The sequence below is a fragment of the Blastomyces dermatitidis genome (genome assembly GCF_000003525.1).
Source record: "Blastomyces dermatitidis ER-3 genomic scaffold supercont1.11, whole genome shotgun sequence".
Classification (NCBI taxonomy): domain Eukaryota; kingdom Fungi; phylum Ascomycota; class Eurotiomycetes; order Onygenales; family Ajellomycetaceae; genus Blastomyces; species Blastomyces dermatitidis.
This window is the reverse complement of record NW_025544784.1, coordinates 1,812,201-1,823,795: the sequence shown is the minus strand read 5'-3', so window position 1 is coordinate 1,823,795 and position 11,595 is coordinate 1,812,201. Positions and strand designations below refer to the sequence as shown.

Here is an 11,595-nt window from a genome sequence, read left to right as displayed (position 1 = left end):
TAGGAAAGGACAAGGAGAACCCAGGGCGAAGAAGTGAAAAAAGAGCTGAAGAAAACACAAGAAATTGGCCATATAATGCAACTCAGAGGAAATACAAATTCTCATGTGACTTTTGCCCGGTACGCCACAGGCGACCCCCGAGCAATTTCATCCCCACAAGATATACACTACCGAAGATATTTGCGGACAGCAGACAACTAATACGTCCGCTTGAAAGGAGGGACAGGCTTGCACTCATTCTCATCGAGCGTATTGGGATTAACGGAACGGTAGGTAAGGTCCACCTTGCCATGCGGCTCCTTTTGGAACGTCAGCGTGTGCTTCATCCAGTTCTCGTCATCACGTTCTGGGTAGTCCTCGCGGGCATGGGCGCCACGGGATTCCTTGCGGTTGGCCGCAGCAATAGCAGTTTGTGCACTATTGTCCATTAGTATACTCGGTACAAGAAAACTCAATTAAAAGTTGGCGTAGGATGTGAGAAATAAAACTTACGCGCAAGTCAACAGGTTTCTCAGTTCGAGAGTCTCAACAAGATCAGAGTTCCAGATCATGCTGCGGTCCTTGGTTCCCACATCATCAAACATCTGATCCACCTCGCTAATCTTGCGAACCCCCTCATCCAAACTCTCTTGGGTTCGGAAAACGCTAACATCAGTTTGCATAGTCTTCTGCATAGCGTTCCTAATGTCAAACGTCGACTTAGGTCCATCTGCATTTCTGACCTTGTCAAGAACACCAATAGATTCGGCTCCAGCATCAGCGCTAATCTCTTTGTGTGGCTGGCCAGGCGTTGCCTTGTCACGAATGCTGTGGGAGACTGCGCGGCCGAATACGATGAGATCAAGCAGAGAGTTTGCACCAAGTCTGTTGGCACCGTGGACAGAAACACAAGCAGCTTCGCCACAAGCATACAAACCGGGGACAACCTTGTCTTGGCCCTTCTCATCTATCGTGAGGACTTCGCCGGTATAACGAGTTGGAATACCGCCCATGTTGTAGTGAACAGTTGGCAGGACGGGAATAGGCTGCTTGGTAACGTCAACACCAGCGAAAATCGATGCAGTTTCTGAGATACCAGGCAATCGCTCATGGAGGATTTCGGCAGGAAGATGACTGAGTTGCAGGTAGATGTGGTCCTTCTCAGGGCCAACACCGCGTCCCTCACGGATCTCAAGAGTCATCGATCGGGAAACGACGTCTCGGCTAGCCAAATCCTTGGCAGTTGGAGCATATCGTTCCATAAATCGCTCACCCTCAGAGTTCAACAGATAACCACCTTCACCTCGAGAGCCTTCTGTGATAAGACAACCAGCTCCATAAATACCCGTGGGGTGGAATTGAACAAATTCCATATCCTGGTTGGGCAGACCAGCACGGGCAACCATGGCCATACCATCACCAGTACAGGTGTGCGCGGATGTGCAGCTGAAGTAAGCACGTCCGTATCCTCCTGTTGCCAATACGGTGTTGTGTGCGCGGAAACGATGGATTGTTCCATCTTCTTGATTATAAGCAATTACACCTTTGCATTCGCCATCCTCCATCAGAAGATCCATAGCGAAATATTCGATGAAATAGTTGGTGTTGTGTCGGAGGGATTGGCCGTAAAGAGTGTGAAGAAGGGCATGGCCGGTTCTGTCAGCAGCAGCGCAGCATCGGTAAGCTTGGCCTCCTTTGCCGTATTTCTGAGACTGTCCACCGAAAGCACGTTGGTAGATTCTGCCGTCCTCGGTTCTCGAAAACGGACATCCATATCCTTCAAGTTCAATAATGCTCTGTGGTGCCTCTCTTGTCATGTAATGGATAGCATCCTGGTCACCCAGCCAATCGGATCCCTTGACGGTATCATACATGTGCCATCTCCAGTCGTCCTCGTGCATACTACATACTCACAATTAGCGCACAACGTATTTCATATTGATTCCAACAAATGTCACTCAATTGCGAAAAACGTACTTTCCAAGGGCAGCATTGATACCTCCCTGTGCTGCTACCGTGTGACTTCTTGTAGGAAAGAGTTTCGAAACGCAGGCTGTGTTGAATCCTGCCTCAGCGAGGCCGAAGGCAGCGCGGAGACCAGCACCACCAGCTCCAACGACGACAGCGTCATATTCGTGGTCCTATAAATCGTAAGACACATCTTCGCTTTTTGAATCTGATAAGCAATCTGGGATAGCATGGAGACCACGTACGATTACGGGATAATTTTTCGAGACGAATGGAGAGGCTTCCTTCGCACGCAGAGGTTGATTCGCGAATATCCGGGCTATCCAGTTCGACACGGGTCAATTGGCAACACTCCCAATGGTAGCAATGGGTCTATGACATACCTGCAGGACGCGATGAAGAAAATAGGCGTCTTTGATTCTTTAAAGCTCTGGGGAACTGCACGGAAAAAACTTGTTAGTTCGGCTGCAATCGCGGGTACCCAGGGCGAGCGGAATGGAATATTTTGCAGATAGGTATCATACCCTCGTCGCGGGAGCCAGCCTCCACAAGCCGGAAAAGCTCATGATGTCTCAAATTAACGCAGAACACTAGGAGATCCAATTAAGTCAAGCACTAACTGGAGGTGCTGTTGCGATAGGAATCACAGGGTTGCGGACATCTCAAGTTGGGTTTGGTCTTCGGAAGGGAAGTAAGTTAGGTGGTGAACAAATTGATTATATAAGCAGGCTTCTCCACAGTTCCGAGGTACGCCGCCAACCAATCACAGCGGGTGCAGAGGTAATCTTTCCGACACCGGCCCGTGCACGTGAAGAATGCACGTGACATATATTTTGGATGCATTTGTTACTGTTACGTCTACAAAAAACAACATACTATATTGCCATCGCTCTAAGAAAATGAGAATCAAAATCACAGCGCTTCCCGGAAATGGAATTGCCATATGCCTTGTTCCACCATCGTACAGTACAAAATCCTCCACTATTCCCCGGAAAAAACGCCATTCCTCCTGTCCTAGTTGTACTGCATATACGTTGCAGTCGAGTTAAACTTCAGGTTCCCCTTGATTACCTTGTCAACTGCTGCTAGGAAATCTTTCTCCGTAGCAACCTTTCGCCGTGCTCGGATAGCGAACATTCCCGCCTCGGTTGCCACGCTTCGAAGCTCTGCTCCGGTCGAATTCGGGCACAGTCGGGAAATAAGCTCCCATCGGATGTCTCTTTCGACTGACATACTCTTGGCATGGATGCGGAGGATGTTTGCCCGTCCTTCCAGGTCCGGTAAGGAGAACTCGATTTTTCTGTCAATACGCCCAGGTCTCATCAAGGCTGGGTCAAGAGTGGACGGTCTATTGGTAGCGAACATGACTTTGATGTTTCCCCGGGAATCGAAACCATCCAACTGGGTGATCAATTCCAACATTGTTCTTTGCACTTCGTTGTCTCCTCCGGCACCATCGTCAAAACGGGCCCCTCCGATCGCATCAATCTCGTCGAAGAAAATGATGCACGCCTTTTTTGTCCTAGCCATTTCAAAGAGTTCACGCACCATTCGTGCTCCCTCTCCAACATATTTTTGGACAAGTTCACTGCCAATAACACGAATGAAAGTGGCATCCGTTCTGTTGGCCACAGCCCGCGCACAGAGCGTCTTTCCTGTCCCCGGTGGACCGTAGAGTAGAGCTCCCTTAGGTGGGTCGATTCCTAGACTGACGAATCGTTCTGGCGAAAGTAGCGGCATTTCAACAACTTCTCGAAGTTTTTCAATTTGTTCCTTGCATCCTCCAACGTCTCCGTAGGTCACATCAGGCTTGTCTTCCACTGTCATCATTGTAACACTGGGATCGATCTTTGGAGGCAGAGGGAGAAGAATCTGGTATTTATTTCGGTCCACGCTAAAAAACAAGAAGAAGAAAAAGAAGTGTACGTCAGTTCACTGTCCCTCGACTGAAGTCGCATGGATAAACATGGCTCACCCAACTCTCATGCCCTCCTCAATATCCGTAGGGCTAATTCGTTCCCCGAGGTTCACGACGAACTTGGCTATCTGTTTGACGTTGATGACATATTTGCTTTTTTCCGGATCCTTCTCATCTTGTATAATCTTCGTGCAGCGTGCGACTTGTAGTGGTTGTTCTTCTTGCATACGTTGTCTATCTGCTGCAACATCCCAGAGATGCGGTGGCGCGAGCCCAGTGTCGGATTCCTAAGAATAATGAGCTTCATAATCGCACCAATAATAAATAGAAATATGGTGCCTATTTACCTTTACTCCAATCTTCTCGTTAACGCTTGCTTGCTTCTCTTTTATTTGTTTTTCGAGCTTTTTTAAGGCTGCCGCGTATGGCGCTGCGCCGTAGGTCTTGAGAACTTGGATGTCCCTGTAGGATAGGTTAATCGGAAGCTTCTAGATACGATATAGAACCAACGACGGGGCACATCACATACTCATCTGTTAGCGGTGTAATCTTCTTCTCTGGCTCTTCATCATCTGCGAAGTTCTTCTTGTACTTCTCCCAGTTCTGGCCCGTAGCGCTGGGCATGATGGCGGAAGGAAAAGAGGCTGGTGAGGGGTAGGATGAAGGGTGAAGGTTGACGGTCGTGAAGCAGCCGCGTAGGATAGCTAACTGAATTCTTCTTTCGTAACTAATAAGGCAAGTCAGGCATGGGTAGTGATGGGAGTTGTATGCTCAGCGAGTGCTAGTCAAACGAGGTTCCGTTGGTGTTAGTGTTGGGTCACGCCGGGGAGCTTAGATATTACGTAAGGTTGGCCAGAGCTGTCAACGGCGCTAGTGGAGGGATCGCCAAGCATCTCAGTGGGAAATTCAAAAGAGTGCGTGGTTTTGGACAGTTCTCCAACACATCCCCATTAACGCCCTTTTCTTATTGTATAACGTCACTTACATAGAGATTCAAGATGGCGTCTACTGTGAGCGCCGCTGGAAATGGCGGGAACCATAGCTTCAAGGTTTGCGCGTCCGCGTTTCGCTTGTTTTCCGCGAACATTGTGCTCACTGGTATAATAGGACAAGGAGAAGCCCATGGCCGTCCGTGCGGGTAATATCATGGCAGCTAGAGGTATGTATGGCTATGACTTCTGGATTACTCATAACTGCTTGCTGATTTTCCTCATAGCTGTTGCTGATGCCATAAGAACGGTATTGCGCTCCTAAATGCCTGCTATCAACTCGAAACGTGGGGCTAACATATAACCAGTCATTGGGACCAAGAGGGATGGACAAAATGGTAAATTTGACTCCTGACATGGATGAATATAATATTGGATTGCCAGGCTTACCTGTAGTAGATTCAAACTGGAAAAGGCGAAACCATAATTGTACGCACTACGACCTCCCCGCTATCATTTACAGGTATCTAACAGGGCATAGACGAACGATGGAAACACGATGTTAAAGGATATGGCTGTTATGCACCCTGCCGCAAAAATGCTGGTGGACCTTAGTGCAGCACAGGATGTGGAAGCTGGCGATGGAACAACCTCTGTTGTTGTGATTGCAGGGAGTCTATTGGGGGCTGCAGATCGGTTATTGGGGAAAGGTGGGATGGGATCCCTCTCATTAGCGTCTGCATTTATCCTTTTCAACAGCTGACGTCTTAACCAGGAATACATCCAACTGTTATCTCTGAATCTTTCCAGAGAGCTGCGGCCGCGGCGGTGCAGATTCTTAACGACATGTCACACCCTATATCCCTTTCAGACCGAGCAACTCTTCTCCAAGCCGCTTCAACGTCCTTGTCCTCGAAGATCGTCTCTCAATATTCAAACCTGCTCGGGCCCATTGCCGTTGACTCCGTGCTAAAAACGATAGACCCCAAAACAGCTGACAATGTCGACCTTCGTAATATCCGTATTGTGAAGAAAGTTGGAGGCACGATTGAGGACTGCGAAATGGTGGATGGTTTAATATTGCATCAGCCGGTCATGAAAAGCGCTGGCGGCCCCGTCAGAGTTGAGAAGGCCAGAATTGCATTGATTCAATTTCAACTAAGCCCTCCCAAACCAGATGTACGCTCATATCCTTTTCATCCAGTTCATCATAAATGCTGACCATGATCCCAGATGGAAAATCAAATTGTCGTCAATGACTATCGACAGATGGACAAAATCATTAAAGAAGAGCGCATGTATCTTCTCAACATGGTAAAAAAGATTGCCAAAACCAAGTGCAATGTGCTTTTGATTCAAAAATCCATCCTTCGCGATGCCCTGAACGACATCTCCCTTTATTTCCTCTCTCGCGTGAAGATCATGGCTATAAAGGACATCGAACGTGACGAAGTAGAATTTCTCTGCAAGAGTCTGGGCTGCAAACCCATTGCCAACATCGACTCATTCACAGAGGACAAACTCGGAACCGCAGACTTAATCGAGGAAGTACAACATGTCGGAGCCCGCTATACCAAGGTGACCGGCATCAGATCAGCAGCCGCAAATCAGACCGTGTCTGTCATAGCCCGCGGCGCAAATAGCCTCGTTCTCGACGAAGTGGAGCGGTCCCTCCACGACGCCCTTTGTGTGATCCGATGCCTAGTTAAGAAGCGTGCCCTCATTGCTGGCGGCGGTGCGCCCGAGATCGAAATCGCCCAAGCTTTATCGAAACAATCCCGCGCTCTCACAGGCACGGAAGCGATATGCTGGAAAGCTTTCGCCGATGCAATGGAGGTTATCCCCACCACCCTTGCAGAGAATGCCGGATTGAACGGCATCAAGGTCGTCACAGACCTCCGTCACCGACACGCTATGGGAGAGAAAAATGCCGGCGTGAGCATCCGAAGTGGAGGGGTTAAGGACAATATTGCGGATGAGAAAGTGCTGCAGCCGCTACTTGTGAGCACGAGTGCGATTGAACTTGCAGCTGAAACAGTCAAATTGATCCTACGAATTGATGATATTGCTCTCTCTAGGTAAAGAGCGAAAAACACATTGGTCCTGTGAAAGTTTTTAGCCTGCGCTGGGGTAAAGCTGGGGGGTTAATGTATATGCCAATGCAAAACATATGACTGGAGAAAGAGTTGAAAAGCTGTGTTTAATTATCCGATCCACCTAGAATAACAACATACATCTCAACCCTCTTGCCATTGTCGTGGACTTCCAACAACGAACGAAGTAAGTTCATTCAATGTAAATCGACTTGGTGATTTCACCCCTCTGCATTCCCCAATTCCTACCGAAATATATGTTACTATTTGCCATCAGCTAAAGTTCAACGTAATATGCTTTTATCTCAAACACTGCCTATCGAGTTCTTACAGGTGAACTGTTCTTTTCTTCTCTTTTTATTGTCTGCCTAGCATACTCATTACGCGTAATAAAGATGCTCACTCATGGCAGTCTAGAGCCATTAGATCACTCCCCCAGAGAAAAATTTCGTAACAGGAGTCCGCTAAAAAGCCAAATCAGGAGCATACCTAGACATAAATATATTTGCACAACTCATATCCAGGAGGGGTATATTGTCGCGCAGAGTGAGAATAAAAGGGGAGATTAGTCTGGAAGCTGAGAGAAGTACGTACCCACCACAAATTGAGGACCAGCTGGGTTACCCCCTACAGGTAGTCATTTCTTGTGTCAAGCAATCTGAGTAAAAGGGGGATTTCTAGAACAATGAAAGGGCGTGCCTTGTACTAGCGTACATAGTATTCATAGTGAACGAAAGGCCTCATGCCATTCTCAAGCTGGGATAACTGACTGAAGGAAAATAAAAATAAGTCGAAAACAGGCAAAACCGATCAAATAGAACCTTGGACGAAAAGTACAATAAAAATATAGACAAGTCAGTGACATCGTCACACGTTATAAGAACAGGGTAGTAAGAAGGGGCCGCCGCATCGCTCACTCAGTCATGGGGGAAATAGGGAAGTCCATATGACAGGAGACGTAAGAAAGAAAATTGCCCGTCAGATCCCATAGAATGTTCAACTAGCAATCAATGGCAATCGGGTAATGGCGAGACTTGCAAAGAGCGCGGTAACAACACAGATGGCGCGAGGTCGGCTTCGCTCCTTTACTGATTTCCGTGGGATACCAAGGGTCATCGGATTCGGCATATCAAGGTGGATGAGCTCCTCTAGGCCCAGCAGCTCTTTAGTATAATTAGCAGCGTAGCTACCATGGCGTCATATACGTCCGCATCTTGGGTGGTCGGCAGTATTATATTCATTGCATTTAAAATCTCCCGTTGAGTAGTTGATTGCCTAGAGTGTGGCAGGTGCTTTCTATTGCGCGCTCTCTAAGCCTCGATATTTCCAGATACCTAGATAGTTCGCAATAGCATGAATGTAGATTCAGATTCGTGGCAGGGCATCCAGTTCCAGCACCTAGTGTTCAAAATAACCGATCAAGCGCTTCACAGTCTCAACATTGAAACCAAACAGACACATTATTTCTGTTCTTTCTTCCTGGCAGGCTGTCAGCAGAGCATACGTAGCTTCATTGACGTACTCGGAGCTGTCCTCCATCCCGACAACAATCACTGAGGATTTGGTGGACACCGCCACACTGTCTGAATATGAAAACTCTTGTCCTGATATTTGAAAATGCAGTCGCACTATTTGCATGAGAGCAGTCACTCCACCCAGTCACGGAAGGGGTTTGAAGTCACACTTCGATGTGGTTTTCGTAGGGTAATGTTGTCAAATATCGAGTTTAGTGGGTTCAACGGATAGCCGGTGCATAAGATGATGTTAGGATTGATCGCTAGGGAGTTTCCCTTCTGATCCGGAGAATAACAAAAGATAGACATTTTGAGTCTCATTGCAGCTCATAAAAGGAGCAACGGAGCAATTCCTTCGCATTAAACAGGTATGATTCACTGATACAACTGTGCTGTAGGTCTTCCCATTTTTTTGAAGGCGAATAAGGCTCTACAGCACATTGCTACTAAATGTGCGTCATTTTGCATGTTCTCTATATCCGGAGAGACTTCTGTATTGTAGTCACTACTATGGAGTCAGGAAATGCGTAGCCCGAATGAAGGAAGGCAATTCAAGGCGGAAGAAGGTTGAGGCGATTAGGATTCCCTAAGGGCCTTTTGACTGAAACGATGAGCCAAATTCCCTAAAGTTCTCGAGGGCGCCCACCAAAACCAAATAAGACGGTGTGGTCGAGTGGTAAGACGTCACGTTGTGGCCGTGCCAGCCTGGGTTCGATTCCCAGCACCGTCAGTTGCTTCTTTTCTTGTTCATTCTTTTTTTTTTCTTTCTCTCCCTCTTTCTCTCTAACTTTTTGACATTGCTCCTTTCCCTCTCCATTTCTGTACAATGCTTCTGAAACCTACCATTTATACTACACCTTCTGGAGGATTAAATGTCGTTTTTAACGAACTTCGGACTGTAGGATGCAACCTAGTTTGGTGATTGCAAGCAGTATCACGTGATATCTTTCGTCGGCCTTGGCATCAAAATTCCTCCCTCTCCGAACTTATGGACATCACCAACGGCCACGGCACGGCATCGAATTTCCTTCTCATTGTCAAATTGACCTGCCCCTACTTCCTTACCAATCGGGTTGTTTGATAGCTAATATTTCTAGTTTTTAATTTTCGATTTTGTCCCGGTCATCTTCAATTGCACACAAAATGCTGTGCTCCCGTTGCAGAATGAGCCTGCTCTGCCGCCTTCCTTTCCGTCAACAGAGCTGGGCCTCCCTCCAGACATCACGATGGGCAGTTTCCTTCCCTTACAGACAGGATGTTCAACAGTATAGCACACCCGCCTCCGATGTCCCTGAGCCATCCCAGCCATCGTCTGCCCCATCAATCACCCTCCCGGGAGTCGCGCCTCCGTCCTCAAGTGAACCCCCAACAGCTAAGCGAAATGGGCCACCGCGTGTTATGAGTGGGACACCGGCGGGCACGAAACTCAAGGGCTTGAATTACATAAAAAATAAGCCTGACGTTTTTGCGATGGAAGATCATGAATATCCCGACTGGCTATGGGGCCTCCTGGATGAGGCAAAGGCAAAGACCAACGCAGACGGAAAAGCAGATCTTGCTGGTAAGTTTATGATACTGCGCCTGTTTTAGAATACCCATTTTATCTTTATACCTTCACCCGCCTCAAAATAAGTGTTCTGACCATCGGCAAAAATAGCTATGAATAAAAAGCAACGGATACGCCACGAAAGAAAAATGGCCGCTCTCGCCGCTTCCCAACCACGTAAAATCCCACTACACGAACAAGCCATCGACATCACTCCAGCAGATGCAGTCCCGCAAGAGCAGTCCCCAGAATTCCTAGAAGCGGCCGCATCCAGCATCAGCGCCCGCACGCAAATCACCAGGAGCGCTAGAGAGGCCCGAAGGAAGAGCATCAAGGAAGCTAACTTCCTACGCGGAATGTGAAGAGCGTGACGAAACGATGAATCAAAGTGTTAATATATTATTTTGTTTCGGGCAATGGAATGGTGTCGGACTTGTAACATTACCTCCGTTTCTTTGCTTGGGAGCGATTGCATGTTTTTCTAGCGCGTGTGTACATATAGACTGTGAGAGGAGAATGTGAAGCGGCAATGTATCCTATTACTATTTTTTTTTGGATCGTGATATGAAAAACTCTTGTAAACTGTGAAAAGTACCCATGACTGACAATCTTTGCAGCTCTATACTCCGCTTTGTTGGCAATATTTACTCTCATTTACTTGGCGGGTCGACAGAATCGCCAATCCCTCCCCTCGGTATGTAAAAGAACAACAAGGATATTTTGCCTATGACCTGTCTTTGCTCTTCTTCGTTCTCTTCCTTCTGAGGTTCTACCGGATTCATGTACTTGAAAAGAATGGATTTTTTTCTCGTTCATTATTTCTGTATGAATGTTCTGTACGTCCATACTCCGTACTGGGTACATTGCAATACACATTAAGAGGCGACTATAATGTCAAGGCCAACGCTCTGTCAATTAGTTTTCATCTGAAAGAATTTTTACTGAGAGTTAAGTGAGTCTGCATCATGTAATATTGACAGAGCATCCGCGAAAGAAAAAAATTTGAATTCGTTTCACGAGCTTTGAGTGATATCGAGATACAGCTCTGCCAGCTCAACAAGTGACTGCGAATATGAATTGCAGATGTGTCTTCTGATAGAACGTGTTTATATTCATATCTTCATGTGCTCAATGGCAAGTATCACTTGGCAAAATATCACTTTTATTCTGATAACTCTTTACTATATTTTATTTATGGTATGAGAATAATACTTCTGAAAGCTAAATATTTTACATGAAAGCTGTGTATTGATTGTAGTGTGTAGCCTGTAAGGCGGGTAGTGATGTATTCTACCTTTAGCTGCATATAACCTTTGCGAGGGAGCTCAGCATTGCTCATACTCTTAACTCACCTGCCCTTTATGGATGCTCATCACTGAAGATTGGGCTGCTGGTACAGAAGAAAGATATGAATTGAGAAAACCGAATTGATTAGAATTATTGGCCATAAATGCATTGAATTTGTTTTGATTGCTGCTGATGTTGAGGAAAGCTCAAGTAAATTTTTTGGTTTGGGGTATCACAGGGGCAAAATATGCAGAGCAAGATATTAGAATCAGAGAGTTAAAGGAATAAGGAAATTAGAAAATAATAAAAGTATATAGAATCACACGGGGCTCGGAGAAACGAGTCCAAAGTCACAGCAGGA

The 11,595-nt window shown here is 46.7% G+C and overlaps 4 protein-coding genes and 1 non-coding gene across 5 annotated transcripts; 3 read left to right on the top strand and 2 right to left on the bottom strand.

Annotated features, from left to right (window-relative positions):
• Positions 1-197: 197 nt before the first annotated feature.
• BDCG_08582 (succinate dehydrogenase [ubiquinone] flavoprotein subunit, mitochondrial) lies at positions 198-2,513 on the bottom strand (the record flags this gene model as incomplete). Its single annotated transcript, XM_045424367.1, has 6 exons — positions 198-417; positions 493-1,881; positions 1,957-2,120; positions 2,193-2,266; positions 2,331-2,385; positions 2,472-2,513. 6 exons carry the CDS (start codon positions 2,511-2,513, stop codon positions 198-200), a joined length of 1,944 nt encoding a protein of 647 aa, XP_045273095.1.
• Positions 2,514-2,600: 87 nt separating this feature from the next.
• Positions 2,601-4,676, bottom strand: BDCG_08581 (26S protease regulatory subunit 7). The gene is made up of 4 exons (XM_045424366.1): positions 4,395-4,676; positions 4,213-4,327; positions 3,923-4,152; positions 2,601-3,841 (listed from the first exon to the last, which is right to left on the bottom strand). Exons 1-4 carry the CDS (start codon positions 4,487-4,489, stop codon positions 2,962-2,964), a joined length of 1,320 nt encoding a protein of 439 aa, XP_045273094.1. The 5' UTR covers positions 4,490-4,676; the 3' UTR covers positions 2,601-2,961.
• A 72-nt stretch (positions 4,677-4,748) lies between these two features.
• BDCG_08580 (T-complex protein 1 subunit delta) lies at positions 4,749-8,311 on the top strand. The gene is made up of 8 exons (XM_045424365.1): positions 4,749-4,914; positions 4,973-5,024; positions 5,082-5,104; positions 5,163-5,192; positions 5,254-5,283; positions 5,336-5,504; positions 5,570-5,973; positions 6,028-8,311. The coding sequence occupies exons 1-8, from the start codon at positions 4,864-4,866 to the stop codon at positions 6,874-6,876; spliced, it is 1,608 nt and encodes a 535-aa protein (XP_045273093.1). The 5' UTR covers positions 4,749-4,863; the 3' UTR covers positions 6,877-8,311.
• A 749-nt stretch (positions 8,312-9,060) lies between these two features.
• On the top strand, positions 9,061-9,131 carry BDCG_17817. The gene has a single exon. It is a non-coding gene; the product is annotated as a tRNA-His (tRNA).
• On the top strand, positions 9,076-11,167 carry BDCG_08578 (mitochondrial 54S ribosomal protein YmL37). Its single transcript, XM_045424364.1, has 2 exons — positions 9,076-9,962; positions 10,059-11,167. Exons 1-2 carry the CDS (start codon positions 9,545-9,547, stop codon positions 10,307-10,309), a joined length of 669 nt encoding a protein of 222 aa, XP_045273092.1. The 5' UTR covers positions 9,076-9,544; the 3' UTR covers positions 10,310-11,167.
• Positions 11,168-11,595: the final 428 nt, after the last annotated feature.